Source organism: Taudactylus pleione, unplaced genomic scaffold (genome assembly GCF_031769625.1).
Source record: "Taudactylus pleione unplaced genomic scaffold, aTauple2 ptg000393l, whole genome shotgun sequence".
In the NCBI taxonomy this organism is placed as follows: Eukaryota; Metazoa; Chordata; class Amphibia; order Anura; family Myobatrachidae; genus Taudactylus; species Taudactylus pleione.
The window spans coordinates 9,612,102-9,629,233 of NW_028284794.1; the positions used below are offsets into that span (position 1 = coordinate 9,612,102).

General features: G+C 45.1%; 1 protein-coding gene across 1 annotated transcript in view; it reads left to right on the forward strand.

Annotated features, from left to right (window-relative positions):
• The window catches only part of LOC148507466 (histidine N-acetyltransferase-like), a 40,520-nt gene extending 25,400 nt beyond the window's left edge, over positions 1-15,120 (forward strand). Inside the window, exons 2-4 of the mRNA XM_088446047.1 lie at positions 2,279-2,637; positions 13,854-14,078; positions 14,273-15,120. Coding sequence (XP_088302173.1) covers positions 2,440-2,637; positions 13,854-14,078; positions 14,273-14,824 — 975 coding nt within the window. The 5' untranslated portion in view covers positions 2,279-2,439 and the 3' untranslated portion in view covers positions 14,825-15,120. The remainder of the gene's footprint in view (positions 1-2,278; positions 2,638-13,853; positions 14,079-14,272) is intronic.
• The last annotated feature ends 2,012 nt before the right edge of the window (positions 15,121-17,132 follow it).

Below are 17,132 nucleotides of genomic sequence, written 5' to 3' on the forward strand. Positions count from 1 at the left end.
CAGTGCTTGCGACCGGGTCTGAATCAGGCCCAAAGTTTATTGAAGTGACATCATATACCAATGAGTTTGTGATATGCTTACCCAACACGTCAGTGCCACACAGGATGTGGCGTGGGGAGTGAATTGGGGGAGATGGGATTTTGCATGAATTTTCTTGTGTATTTTTTTATTCACTGATTTGTTTTACTTTTTTCAATTAACTTTTTACTTCAGGTCAGGAGGGAGCTGATTCAGGTTTCCCCAATTTGGTAATAAGAATAGACTGTTTGTCACTGTGATCTAATGCTAGCTGGTATGCCATCCCCAAACACAGACTGCTTATATAATAGACCCATGCAGCTACCGATGTAATGATACACACTGCGCCATCTGGCGTACGATGATGCAATGTATGGTTACATGCTCCATATAACAGCACTGTGTCATTCATTGTATCATCCCATCTGCCTTGCAGGACAGCAATGGGAGAATACAATGAACGACCATTGGAAACAACAGATCGGACGTGCGCACGATACGATGTATAATATATATCGTTCCTATCCACGTCGGAATGATATATCGTACGATACATTACGTGTTGTGTAACCAGCTTAAGGAAGAGATACAAGATGGCTGGTCATCAGTTGAGGGGGCAATGCGGTAAATGCTGACAAGGAATATTCCCTTTTTAAAATGGCTACTTTTTGCTGGTCAACATAATATGGTCAGTCATTCACCTTCTCGTTGGGTTACATTTGTTTGCATTTTATTCAAACATCTAGAATAAGTGTAGACTGCAGACTGAGCTTTCAATCTCTTTGCAAATATCAACCCTACTCACTGAGTAATTGCACCCCATCAAGATCCTGCTTCATCATCAAGCACCCCAATGATGTGATGCAAGGCTTTGCCATAATTACCCAGAGACAGTACTTCGGTAGCATTGTACCTTAACTCCTATGAGTATAATTTTCCTTTATTACCCTCGGGTCACATGTGATAAGGGCAGTACATAAATTTAAACACGGAACCCATTTCACATGCTTCCTATCCAATTCAGAATGGTTGGCAGTAATAATTGCCTATAACTGCCACGCATTTTAGCAATCAAACATTGTAAGTATCCTGCATTACCGTTATTCAGGGTCAATTGATGATAAGACTTTCCTCTGCATCTGATAGAGGAGAAGAGCTAAATTTTCAAAACCGTTTCCACAAAACGTTTTCAGAGTTTGCATTTGGGCAATTCTGCTGGAGGATTTCGTCCTTAAGTGTCCTCAGCCCTACCCCGACTACGCCACACAATGAGTGGACCGTCGTTGTCCCAACTATGTGTAGAATAGAAATTCTGCAAAGTGCGAATTTACAGGACGCAAAGTGGCTGCAATTGCGATAAGCTGCGGCGGCCAGATTTTCTATCTTATGCTAATGTCAGTGTCCGTACAGCTTCAAGTGAGAAGCCACTCCGCAACCATCATCAATATCATCTGTACTTGAACCAAGCAAGAGATCCAACAAAAAACTGGCTTTCCGTCTCCTTACCCATGACTCAGTGTAGCACAAAACTGTAGCTACACGCCCACGACATTCCCACGAGATGTTGCCACCCAAAAACGCCCAAGTCACGCAAGATGAGTTCCTGCCAACATCCATCTGACTCATAATTGTCTGGCGATGGACAAAGATGTTTGATTTAGCTTCTGCGCAGTTTTCTAGTACTCACTATTCAATGCCATATATGGAGCTACCTCGGACTCAAGCCCTCGGTGCGCAGTGCTGAAGCAAAAGAGAAATGTGAACGTTGCACCTCTGCCAAGCAACCACAAGATTGCGGCCTTGTGGAAGTTCTCCGCAATTTTTACTAAATTCTAATGAAAAAGGGACATGATACTGGGCACACAAATGGTACAAGCTGCGACATCATCATTGTCCAATTTGTCCAAATTTGATGAGATCTGACCATTTGGTGTCTAGAATAATCTACAGGGTCCCTTCTGGTAAATAAAATTTGGGCCTGCTGGTTTCATCAGAAGATGACTCTACCTCAGACCACTGGTGACCATCATCCAAATACATTTACCAACATAAATGAATTTGATTAGGTCTCATTGCAGTAATGGGTTTGTTTTGGAGCTAGAGATGCTATGATGTTAGGACAAATTCCCAATATTTTGACCAACTTATGTGGAAACTTTAGAAGGGTAAAATAAATAAGGAGAAGAAGCATAATTTAATTTAACCTGTTTCCTCCACCTGTTAATTTTTTTAAAGTCCTGTGCTACTTTTTCTACCATAGATCTCCTGTGACATCTGACTGCCTGGACCCATCTTTCCCGATAACTCCAGGTCCTCTGGTACCTTCCGGCCCTGCGGTTCACCCTCTCTGGCGAACTCCTTCTTTGCTTCCGTGGCTCCCTTTCTCTCTCCCGTGGCTTTTACGGCTCCAGTAGCCCCCACATGAAGCTTGAGGCGATCCCTGGAGCCCCCCAGGATGGGGATTTGGAATTTGTCTTGGCCACGGAGAAGGAATTCGAAGAAGTTCTGTCTATGTCTCACGGCATATACGGAGGACTGGATTACCTGCCAAGTCGATACCACAGCTGGGTCAATGAGAAGGACAGGATGGTGGTTCTAGCCAAGAAGGGAGGAGATGTTGTAAGGAAACTTAATGATTGGCAGAAACATACATTCTCATCTGTGTTCTAAAATCCATTGAGCTCTCTCTTCTGTCTTTCATGGTCCTGTCAACCATCCTACATAGTGCTGTCATCATTTGGTTTAAACTTGTCAAACCTCATTACTTTCACTGTCTTCTTTCTCCAAAGCTGGTGGCAGATATGAGTTGTTTTAATTTCCAAACCAGCCACTGAGTGCACACTGTTGAGTTGTAGGGTCATTATACTGTACGCGCACCATTACAATGCATGCACCAATCAGCTTTAATGTGATTATATATATATATATATATATATATATACACAGATGTGTCCACATACACGTTTCCTAAAATCTAGCCATATGGCCAAACGTGCCATGACTTTGAATCTGCACATTAGCTACACCTTGTGATTTTTCTTATATTTTGCTACTTTGATCCGCTACTTTATATGAATACTTTTGCAGGAAAATAAAATTGGGATTTATCCAATTGCTAGGTGCCTTGCAGCATCTTAGCCATGCTGGCAACCTGTGCCAAATGAAGCAAAAAAGTAAAGGTGTATGAGGACACATATGTATATATATATATATATATATATATATATATATATATATATTTAAAACGTAAATTATTTTTTTCTCTTACATTTTTTTTCTAAGCAAAGATCAGACTGAATGATCCACTTGGAATGTTTGTTGTCAGCTTCAAACACCAAAGACATCCACCCTTAGCATGTTCCTCATAATTATCTTCATCTTTCTGATTCCGAGAACATTGCGTGGCTTCTGTATGTTGACACTAACCCTAACGCTCAGACGGCAGCCATCGTTTCTCTCTCAAGGACATCTGTTAGATTTTGGGGCAGATATATCAAAGCTTGGAGAGAGTTAAAGTAGAGAAAGATTTAGGAGGCAGATTTACTAAGCCTTGGAGAGAGAACAAGTAACAACAACCAATCAGCTCCATAATTGTCATTTTTCAAACACAACCTGTAAAGTGTCAGGAGCTGATTGGTTGGTACTTTATCCCCCTCCAAGCTTTGATAAATCTCCCCCTAACTCCTTTACTTTTCATATTAATCATCACTGAAAGATTCCCAGAATGTGAATACTAACCGCCGAAGAGATCAGAAGAGCATTGTCCTAAGGGAATTATAGTTTGAGAGAGACATACTGTACTGTATATTGTATTACAGACTATTTAGTAGGGGGTATATTTACCAAAGTGAGAGTTTTTAGAAATGGAGATGTTGCCCATAGCAACCAATCAGATTTTAGCTATTATCTTTTAGAATAGTGATTTTCAACCTTTTTCAACTGGAGGCACACTACACAAGATTTTAAAATTGCCAAGGCACACTATCCGGCAATGCGGTGTGCGCAGGGCTGCCATCAGAAATTGTGGGGCCCAGTACTAACAAAATAGACAGGGCCCCCCGGGGCATAGGGCAGACTTTGCCTGGAGCTGTGGATGTGGGTGGAGCTACTTCGGGGGTGGTGCATCTATTGGTGCATAAAACAGGGATGCTAAACATGGTGGTGGGGGGGTAAATGGCAGGGAAGGATGGACATTACTGTGGGGACACAGGGCAGGGAAGGCTGGACAAGTGGGGGCACTGGGCTGGCAAGAGTAAATTGGGGTGGCATAAAGAAGGGAAGGCTGGTTGGTCTCGGGGGGGGCAAAGGGCAGGGAAGGCCAGCTGGACTAGGGGAGAGGCAAGGCAGAGAAGGCAGGCAGGCTGGGGATGAGGGGCTGCAGGGAAGACTGGCTGGACTGGAGCAGGGAAGACAGGCTGGCTGGCAGGACTAGGAGGGGGTAGGAGCGCAGGGAAGGCTGGCTGGATTGAGGGAGGGGCTGGGAAGGTAGGCTGACTAAACTAGAGGGCTGGCTGGACTGTGGTACGGTGGGCAGGGAATGAAGGCTGGCTGGACTGGGGAGGGGGCAGAGAAAGTAGGCAGGCTAGCTGGAATGGAGGTTGGGCAGGGAAGACAGACTGGCTGGACTGGGGATGGGGGAGCGGACAGGGAAGGCTGGCTGGACTGGGGGGGACAGTGCAGGGAAGGCAGGATGGCTGGCTGGACTAGGGGGTGGGCAGACTGGCAGGACTAGGGGGCAGTGCAGGGAAGGCTGGATGGCAGGACTGGGGGGTGGGCAGGCTGGCTGGACTGGGGGGTGGGCAGCCTGGCTGGACTCACGGGGGGCACAAAGCAGGATCAACATACCTGCTCTTTTCATAGTACTTCCTGTCCTGAGAGAGAGGGGCGAGGAATGCACTGGGTGGGAGAGAGAGCATCAGCGATGCGGCATGTGAACTATTGAGCTGGCCATGAGCCAATCATAGCTCGTAGAACGGCAGCCAATCAGAGCAGCTGCTTCTGATTAGCTGCCGCTCCGTGAGCTGTAATTGGAACCGACCGTGAGCCAATCACAGCTCGCGGAGCAGCAGCCAATCAGGAGAGGCTACTCTGATAGGTTGCCGTTCTGTGAGCTATGATTGGCTCATGGCCAGCTCCATTGTTTACATGCCGCAGCGCTGATGATTTTCCTTGCCAGCTTGCTGCTGCCACGCTCCGGGCCCGGGACTGGAGGCCCGGCAGTCCCCCCTGATGGCGGCCCTGGGTGTGCGTGACTAATTAAAAAACATAAACATTCGCTCCCACATAAAAATAATATACACACATATTGGCCTCCACAGGAAAAAAACACACTACATTGGCCTCCTCAGGAATAAAACATACTTATTGGCCTCCTCAGGAATAAAACACACTACATTGGCCTCCACAGGAATAAAACACACTACATTGGCCTCCTCAGGAATAAAATACACTACATTGGCCTCCACAGGAATAAAACACACTACATTGGCCTCCACAGGAATAAAACACACTACATTGGCCTCCACAGGAATAAAACACACTACATTGGCATCCTCAGGAATAAAACACACTACATTGGCCTACTCAGGAATAAAACACACTACATTGGCCTCTTCAGGAATAAAACACACTACATCGGCTTCCTCAGGAATAAAACACACTACATTGGCCTCCACAGGAATAAAACACACTACATTGGCCTTGTCAGGAATAAAACACACATACATTGGCCTCTTCGGAAATAAAACACACTACATTGGCCTCCTCAGGAATAAAACACACTACATTGGCCACCTCAGGAATAAAACACACTACATTGGCCTCCTCAGGAATAAAACACACTACATTGGCGTCCACAGGAATAAAACACACTACATTGGCATCCTTAGGAATAAAACACACTTATTGACCTCCTCAGGAATAAAACACACTACATTGGCCTCCACAGGAATAAAACACACTACATTGGCCTCCTCAGGAATAAAACACACTACATTGGCGTCCACAGGAATAAAACACACTACATTGGCATCCTTAGGAATAAAACACACTTATGGACCTCCTCAGGAATAAAACACACTACATTGGCCTCCACAGGAATAAAACACACTACATTGCCTCCACAGGAAAAAAACACACTACATTGGCCTCCTCAGGAATAAAACATACTTATTGGCCTCCTCAGGAATAAAACACACTACATTGGCCTCCACAGGAATAAAACACACTACATTGGCCTCCTCAGGAATAAAACACACTACATTGGCCTCCACAGGAATAAAACACACTACATTGGCCTCCTCAGGAATAAAACACACTACATTGGCCTCCACAGGAATAAAACACACTACATTGGCATCCTCAGGAATAAAACACACTACATTGGCCTCCTCAGGAATAAAACACACTACATTGGCCTCTTCAGGAATAAAACACACTACATCGGCCTCCTCAGGAATAAAACACACTACATTGGCCTCCACAGGAATAAAACACACTACATTGGCCTTGTCAGGAATAAAACACACATACATTGGCCTCCTCGGAAATAAAACACACTACATTGGCCTCCTCAGGAATAAAACACACTACATTGGCCACCTCAGGAATAAAATACACTACATTGGCCTCCTCAGGAATAAAACACACTACATTGGCGTCCACAGGAATAAAACACACTACATTTACATCCTCAGGAATAAAACACACTTATTGACCTCCTCAGGAATAAAACACACTACATTGGCCTCCACAGGAATAAAACACACTACATTGGCCTCCTCAGGAATAAAACACACTACATTGGCGTCCACAGGAATAAAACACACTACATTGGCATCCTTAGGAATAAAACACACTTATGGACCTCCTCAGGAATAAAACACACTACATTGGCCTCCACAGGAATAAAACACACTACATTGGTCTCCTCAGGAATAAAACACACTACATTGGCCTCCTCAGGAATAAAACACACTACATTGGCCTCCTCAGGAATAAAACACACTACATTGGCCTCCTCAGGAATAAAACACACTACATTGACCTCCTCAGGAATAAAACACACTTATTGACCTCCTCAGGAATAAAACACACTACATTGGCCTCCACAGGAATAAAACACACTACATTGGCGTCCACAGGAATAAAACACACTACATTGGCATCCTTAGGAATAAAACACACTTATTGACCTCCTCAGGAATAAAACACACTACGTTGGCCTCCACAGGAATAAAACAGACTACATTGGTCTCCTCAGGAATAAAACACACTACATTGGCCTCCTCAGGAATAAAACACACTACATTGGCCTCCTCAGGAATAAAACACACTTATTGACCTCCTCAGGAATAAAACACACTACATTGGCCTCCACAGGAATAAAACACACTACATTGGCCTCCTCAGGAATAAAACACACTACATTGGCCTCCACAGGAATAAAACACACTACATTGGCCTCCTCAGGAATAAAACACACTACATTGGCCTCTTCAGGAATAAAACACACTACATTGGCCTCCTCAGGAATAAAACACACTACATTGGCCTCCACAGGAATAAAACACACTACATTGGCCTCCTCAGGAATAAAACACACTACATTGGCCTCCTCAGGAATAAAACACACTACATTGGCCTCTTCAGGAATAAAACACACTACATTGGCCTCCTCAGGAATAAAACACACTACATTGGCCTCCACAGGAATAAAACACACTACATTGGCCTTGTCAGGAATAAAACACACATACATTGGCCTCCTCGGAAATAAAACACACTACATTGGCCTCCTCAGGAATAAAACACACTACATTGGCCTCCTCAGGAATAAAACACACTACATTGGCCTCCTCAGGAATAAAACACACTACATTGGCCTCTTCAGGAATAAAACACACTACATTGGCATCCTTAGGAATAAAACACACTTATGGACCTCCTCAGGAATAAAACACACTACATTGGCCTCCACAGGAATAAAACACACTACATTGGTCTCCTCAGGAATAAAACACACTACATTGGCCTCCTCAGGAATAAAACACACTACATTGGCCTCCTCAGGAATAAAACACACTACATTGGCCTCCTCAGGAATAAAACACACTACATTGACCTCCTCAGGAATAAAACACACTTATTGACCTCCTCAGGAATAAAACACACTACATTGGCGTCCACAGGAATAAAACACACTACATTGGCATCCTTAGGAATAAAACACACTTATTGACCTCCTCAGGAATAAAACACACTACATTGGCCTCCACAGGAATAAAACAGACTACATTGGTCTCCTCAGGAATAAAACACACTACATTGGCCTCCTCAGGAATAAAACACACTACATTGGCCTCCTCAGGAATAAAACACACTTATTGACCTCCTCAGGAATAAAACACACTACATTGGCCTCCACAGGAATAAAACACACTACATTGGCCTCCTCAGGAATAAAACACACTACATTGGCCTCCACAGGAATAAAACACACTACATTGGCCTCCTCAGGAATAAAACACACTACATTGGCCTCTTCAGGAATAAAACACACTACATTGGCCTCCTCAGGAATAAAACACACTACATTGGCCTCCACAGGAATAAAACACACTACATTGGCCTCCTCAGGAATAAAACACACTACATTGGCCTCCTCAGGAATAAAACACACTACATTGGCCTCTTCAGGAATAAAACACACTACATTGGCCTCCTCAGGAATAAAACACACTACATTGGCCTCCACAGGAATAAAACACACTACATTGGCCTTGTCAGGAATAAAACACACATACATTGGCCTCCTCGGAAATAAAACACACTACATTGGCCTCCTCAGGAATAAAACACACTACATTGGCCACCTCAGGAATAAAACACACTACATTGGCGTCCTCAGGAATAAAACACACTACATTGGCGTCCACAGGAATAAAACACACTACATTGGCATCCTTAGGAATAAATCACACTTATTGACCTCCTCAGGAATAAAACACACTACATTGGCCTCCACAGGAATAAAACACACTACATTGGCCTCCTCAGGAATAAAACACACTACATTGGCGTCCACAGGAATAAAACACACTACATTGGCATCCTTAGGTATAAAACACACTTATTGACCTCCTCAGGAATAAAACACACTATATTGGCCTCCACAGGAATAAAACACACTACATTGGTCTCCACAGGAATAAAACACACTACATTGGCCTCCTCAGGAATAAAACACACTACATTGGCCTCCTCAGGAATAAAACACACTACATTGGCCTCCTCAGGAATAAAACACACTACATTGACCTCCTCAGGAATTAAACACACTTATTGACCTCCTCAGGAATAAAACACACTACATTGGCCTCCACAGGAATAAAACACTACATTGGCCTCCTCAGGAATAAAACACACTACATTGGCCTCTACAGGAATAAAACACACTACATTGGCATCCTCAGGAATAAAACACACTACATTGGCGTCCACAGGAATAAAACACACTACATTGGCATCCTTAGGAATAAAACACACTTATTGACCTCCTCAGGAATAAAACACACTACATTGGCCTCCACAGGAATAAAACACACTACATTGGTCTCCTCAGGAATAAAACACACTACATTGGCCTCCTCAGGAATAAAACACACTACATTGGCCTCCTCAGGAATAATTTGCCTCCTCAGGAATAAAACACACTACATTGGCCTCCTCAGGAATAAAACACACTACATTGACCTCCTCAGGAATAAAACACACTTATTGACCTCCTCAGGAATAAAACACACTACATTGGCCTCCACAGGAATAAAACACACTACATTGGCCTCCTCAGGAATAAAACACACTACATTGGCCTCCACAGGAATAAAACACACTACATTGGCATCCTCAGGAATAAAACACACTACATTGGCCTCCTCAGGAATAAAACACACTACATTGGCCTCTTCAGGAATAAAACACACTACATTGGCCTCCTCAGGAATAAAACACACTACATTGGCCTCCACAGGAATAAAACACACTACATTGGCCTTGTCAGGAATAAAACACACATACATTGGCCTCCTCGGAAATAAAACACACTACATTGGCCTCCACAGGAATAAAACACACTACATTGGTCTCCTCAGGAATAAAACACACATACATTTGCCTCCTCAGGAATAACCACACTACATTGGCCTCCTCAGGAATAAAACACACTACACTGGCCTCCTCAGGAATGAACACACTACATTGGCCTCCTCAGGAATAAAACACACTACATTGACCTCCTCAGGAATAAAACACACTACATTGGCCTCCAGAGGAATAAAACACACTACAATGGCCTCCTCAGGAATAAACACACTACATTGGCCTCCTCAGGAATAAAACACACTACATTGACCTCCTCAGGAATAAAACACACTACAATGGCCTCCTCAGTAATAAACACACTACATTGGCCTCCTCAGGAATAAAACACACTACATTGACCTCCTCAGGAACAAAACACACTATAATGGCCTCCTCAGGAATAAACACACTACATTGGCCTCCTCAGGAATAAAACACACTACATTGACCTCCTCAGGAATAAAACACACATACATTGGCCTCCTCAGGAATAACCACACTACATTGGCCTCCTCAGGAATAAAACACACTACACTGGCCTCCTCAGGAATAAACACACTACATTGGCCTCCTCAGGAATAAAACACACTACATTGACCTCCTCAGGAATAAAACACACTACATTGGCCTCCACAGGAATAAAACCCACTACATTGGCCTCTTCAGGAATAAAACACACTACATTGGCCTCCACAGGAATAAAACACACTACATTGGCCCCTTAGGAATAAAACCATACCTGCCAACTTTATGGCTGCTCCTTCTGGGAGGGAGCAGCCAGATCGGCAGAATAGGTGGGGGCATGGCTGGGACAAGGGGGAGTGGCCGGGCAGGTGACAGCACGTGGTGGGGTCACGCGATTGCGTCAGTTTGGCCTCGCACCCGCTACACAATCCCGATAAAATAGGTATTGTGAAGCAGGGGGCGGGGCCAAAATGAAGCAAATCGCATCACCGGCCCCCCCGCTGTGGGGGTTGCAGGGGTTATTGCGGGGGTGATAGGAGGGGTGCGCGGCAGCTTGAAGAATTGCCTGCTTTCCTGGGAGATCAGGAGCGGCCCCCGATTTTCAGGTGGCTCCCGACCAAATCGGGAGGGTAGGCAAGTATGAATAAAACACACTACAATACAAGTGCTTTGAGCTGACCACCACGGCACAGTGGTTGAAAAACGCTGTTCTAGAAGGAGCTAGTTAAATGTTAATTAGAATCTGATTGGTTGCTATGGGCAGGGCCGGCAACAGAAATCTTGGGGCCCATTACATTGATCTCCCAGCCCCCCCATCCCCCTTCAATCCCTGCTCCACACAACCCACACATCCCTCCCAAAATTAAATAAAGTATAAACACACCGTCTTACCTACACAGTCTGTTACAGTGGAGCTGGAGGTTCTACAGTGGTGGTGAAACTTACTGCTGTTGGGTTCCATTCACCCTGCGGCGCCTGATCCTTTCTCCCTGCTCCTCAGATGCAGCGGCAGGATATGGAACGGTAGAGTCATCTGCAGTGACGCCATTCATATGTGCGTTGCGCCACAGTACGGGGACTGGATGGGGACTGAACCAGGTCCAAATGATGGGGTTTACCGGAGGGGGCCCTTTGGGGGGCCTTGTTAATCCATTTTTGTTTTGCATACCCGGCGGCTGCCCGATGGCACGCTCACCTCGGGGCCCCCCAGAACCTTGAGGCCCAGCACGGGTGTACTCCTAGGGCAACATCTTCATTTCTAAAAACCCGCATATTAGTAAATATATCCCCATAGAATACAGATATTTTGGCTTCTCTGAATTTACTGAATATTCTTAATATTTACCTAATTGAATTATTATTAATGAATTTTAATTTTACTTAATTTTTCTTAATGTACTTTTATTTACTGTTGTATAATGTTATATAGCCGTTTGGTATGCCGAGAATACAGTGTGCTATCTGCAATTGTGGGGGCCCAGTGTGATTGGTGAGGCTGGAGAGCTGTGACATAAGAAAGTTCTCCACGGGGAGAGAATATAATACAGACAATTGACTGACTTTCCCATAGCCATAGGGTCCCTGTATTTGCATATAACATGCTGTGCTTCTGTATGCTTTCTCCCGAGCGGAAGGAGCCAAGGAAACTCCGATTTGTTGTACACATACACTACAAAAGCCAGTCAGGAAACAAAATGTGACTTGTTCTCTATAATTCATACCACCATTTGGCCCTCTTGTTACCTGATTCACTGTCGAGCACCAGTATAACTTGTCCCTCTTCCTTGAGAAGGCGAAAATAAAACAATTATGATTAATTTTCTCCCTAGGTCAACATTTTTGCAAAAAGGATAAGTAGAACAATTTTTTTGAAAGCTCGCCAGAGGCTGTGCCCGGTAATGTTACCCAATGTACAACGAGCTGAGAGTGCACTCTTCGTATAGGGGAAGCAGCCATCATGCGTGGTGGCGTCGTACAAATATTCACGGCGATAAGAAGGCAGTCTATTGCTACACTAAGAACTAGTGACAGTACATCTGCTTCAAACGCAGGATTTCTACGGTTGTCCGAACACTTTAGAAACAAAGCAAAAAAAACATATTAGAAAAGCACAATGGGCCTGATTCAGCAAGGATCACAATTGCGAACACGCACGTAATCGGATGATTGTTGGGTTCTGCGCATGCATCGCAGTGCACGTGCGCGAATCGACCACTGCGATCGGGACTGTGATCGAAAGTGACTCCGTAGACCCATCGCAGAGTGATTGACAGGAAGTGCCGTTTGTGGGTGATGACGGAAGGCGTGGTCAGGGAAACGCAGGCGCGTCAGTGCTTTCCAACTCTGTTGCCGGGGCGTGCATATATGATCCACTGCGATGCCGTACGCAGCCTGAGGGCTCATAGCGTGCGATGAGGTTAGCATTTCCTGAGTATGGTCAGACCTATGCAAGTGTCCGTGAGGCTGCGATGGTACTCGATTGTACCGATGGTTTCGCAATCTTGCTAAACATTACGGATATGTGTAAGGTAAAGTGGACGTCCTTATGTAGTGCAGCGACGGCATAGCGATCGCAATGGATTAGCATACTATCGCAGTTGAACTGCCCGCGTAATCGCAATAGCGATCCGTAGAGAATCAAGCCCAATGTATATAAATTTAAATGTAATAACATGCGTTAAATAATAATAAAGAAAGAATGAGGTACTGTACATTAATGTAAAATAAAACCCCGCATAATATCAACCTCTGTTACATAAATCCATCTTGATCACCCCACCAAATGAATACAATACTTTGTACAAAATTAAGACCCCTCACATCTATTTAATGTATAAAAAATGTTCACAATTATTGTTATAGTTAGAAATAAACTAGAGCCAAAATGTAAGTAAAACAATACACTTGAGACAAAATATAACAAGAACAATATACTAGAGCAGCCCAAGTTAATAAAAAAATCGTCAGTTTCCCGTAAAGATGATAATTAGACTATAAAGTGTTACAGTTTCTTCATGCCAACATTAATTGTGAGGTTCCTACAAGCAGTTTTCTCCTTCTGACCCAGAAAACTACTATCAGGTTTCTGGGCAATACGAAACCCCCCTCTCCTAAATGCACCACTGAATGTTGTCGCTAGTTCCTAATAAAAATGATACCTCCTCTCTGGGTAGGTCAGAGGTGGACAGGTCCTGAGCATGGAGCCCCTAATGTTTTATCTTCAATCTCAGATTGGCCTCCTCTCTATGTTTGTGGTGGATGGAGGGGAGACCGCCCTTTTGGAGGGGCTCCGTGTGGCACCATGGGAGCGCGGCAGAGGAGTGGCGGGAGTGCTACAAAGGTTCTGTTGCCAACTGGTGAAACACCGATACCCAAGTGTGGGAGTAATGAGGTTGACAAGAGATGACAAGCTGACTGCCAAGGAGATGAACAAATATAGAGTCATTGCGAAGCAGGTATGGCGTGGTGAGAGGAGATGGCGGCAGCGTTTGGGTAGGACGTGCCGTACTTATTAATTATTACTGTGTGAAGAGTGAAATGTTTAACGGTTGTTTTTCTCTTTCTCTCTGTCCTTGTCTCCTTTGCCCTTTTTGTCCATATCAACATCTCTCCTTCGTCTTACACTGTTCTCTTTGATCTCCTTACGCAGGGCATACTGCTTGTCCGTTTTAATGCACCTGACCTTTCCTCTCGTTTACCTTCCATCTCACTGCCCCCTGGGCCATCTCGCCCACCTCCACCCATCCTCCTGTCTCCCGAGGAAGTCCGCGGAGTGTTCCTGGAGCAGGGCGGCCTGCTGAAGAATCTTCTGCCCAGCCAGACCCTAGTCCAGGACTGGCAACCGTTCCAGGCCCTGCCTGACAACTATGACCTGGTGCGCCGCAAGTCCATCCGCTGGATGGCGGACGACAGGGTCCGGCCGCGGGTGGCTACTCTCTGCACCCCGCCGTTTCCTGTCCCGGCCGGGCCCCTCTGCTTCTACCTCAACATCGACGTCTTCGGTTCTGGCTTGCGAGGGGCCCAGGAGCAGTTACTCTCCCACCTGGCTGCTCATGTCTCCTCGCTGCCGGGCGATGTGAAGTGTCAGCTCTTCCTGCCCCCTACTATGTGGAGGCCCATGGCTGAGTTTTGCACCTCCACACTGGGTTTACAGCTGGAAAAAGGGTACACAGAGCAATATCTACTAGAGGCCGATATATAGAGGGACTATGGGGCTCCTGAAATATCCCCATATGCACAATGAGGGTGGGAAATGCCCTTGTTTTACTAACCACTTCCTGTAGCCGGGCTCACCCATTAAATATACACCGCCCCCTTACACGCTAACTACCCACAATTATATGCTTAGCCCATCCCCCACCAGAACTAAATCCCACATCACGTTTAGCAACCTCTAGTCATAGCAATGCTATACCGGTAGCTAGATGATACATTAATGTGCAAATATACACACATACATAATATTATATATATATATATATATATATATATATATATATACAGGATATATATTAGAGATATGCGTGGGTCCCTGTGTTTTGGTTTCAGATCTGGGTTTTGGTTTTGCATTCGGATAAAAATCGGTGAAAACAGCTAAAATGTCCGAATCCAAAACCCAAGTTAGTTTTTGTAAATCCAAGTTCCAACTCGGCAACAGATCCAAACCAGATCATAAAGGTGAATCCGAACCTTAACCTGGGTCTGTTCGTAACCCCTAAATTCGGGTGTGTTCGGATTTCAGATATCCGGACCCACACATCTCTAATATATATATATGGAAACTACTGATGAGAAGAGGCCTTTCTCTACATGCTCTGTTGCTAAGATTGCACTATAATGTGTGAGGGTATGTTTAGGGGAGTGTGAGGAGTAGTAAGGGTGGGTAGGGAGTTTTGTGTGATAAAATATATTTATATATATATTTATTGTACTTTTTACAGAAAGAGGGTAAGGGTAATGTATTGTACCGTGTATATATACATACACATAAGCCTTTTTTTAGTGTAAATGCAGATAGCTAGGTGTAATATTTAGCTGTATATGAGAATTAAGTATGCAATAATTTGCACTGCACATCCGGACGTTAGAGTGCGCCTGCTGACTATACACACCTGGGGACGTCCATGTTGTGGGCTAAACCAATATTCCAGCCTAGTATATCAATTCACTAAGGATCAGTGGGCCTGATTCAGCAGCGAAGGTAATGATGGACGCAGATCGAGCGATTGTTTGCCATCGTGCCATCGCAGAGTGAGTGACAGGTTGCCAACGTTTGGGGGCGGTGACTGGGGGGGTGGCAGGAAAACCGCAGGCGCGCCTGTCTGTTGGAACGTCGTTCCCTGGGCGTGCATAAATTAGCTGCTGCGATCGCATACGCGGTATGATAGCGCTCTGCGTGCGAGGAGACTGGCAGTGTTTGCGCTGGTTAGACTTGTTGTAAATTCTGCGTGACTGGCCGACGTGCGATGTTTTGGCAGAAGAGCGACGTTAGACGGATATGAGAGAGCAGCTGTGGGCGTCTTTATGTCGGCCGTGCTTTGGCAGGCATTAGCCTATTTTGGCAACTGCGATCAGTAGGCGATCGCAGTTGCGATTGCATTAGCGTTGGTTGCTAAGTCAGGCCCAGCGACCGCACTGAGGTACGAGCATTGTCTATACTAAAGTGTCGCATGAATATTGGTTCAGGCCACAAAATGGCTGCCGCCACTGTGGTAATGACATGTAGTGCCCACAGTAGGTGCCCTATAGACACTCAGTAACCACGTGTGCATTTAACCATAGGGGGAAACATAGAGTAACGGCAGATTGCCACTAGCACTATATACACACAGCGACAGTATGAATAGCCCATGGAATATACATATAGTCACCACCATTAGATGTCACTGGAATCCTTAGCTAGGATACCACTGACAGGATAACTGGAGCACGCTTAGGGATTTGCATGAAATAATCCATATTCTCTGCTGCTATGAATGGAAGGCAATGTGCTTCTGGCATCCTGCCCGCTGCATTGACTTCTGTGCACGGCAGCCAACACGGATTGTTCAGAGTCTCCCTGTCACGGTGAATTCTCTTTACTCCACTGTGTGCCATTGAGAGCCGCCATCTTGCTGGAAGGGTATGTCATGTTCAGCAGGAGGAGGTGCCCATGGGCAGATGTGGACGCCTGACCAGAGGTCACACATGTGGCCAAAATTGTAATTATCCAGATCCTATATTATATTTTCATCTTTAGCATGCAGCCCTCCGGCTGTTGTGGAACTACACATCCCAGCAGGCCCTGCCACAGTTTTAGCAGTCCCTAATAGCAAATCTGTGCCAGGGCATGCTGGGATGTGTAGTTCCACAACGGCTGCAGGGCTGCATGTTAAATACTCCTGCTCTATGGCGTGATTAGTGCGGTTGACCAACCGCCTCCCACAGGAAGAACCGCATTACGCATTAGTCCCAATTAACATAGGAAAGGTCCAGATCGTCTACAGATCGGGATTAGCAGTCGTCATGCC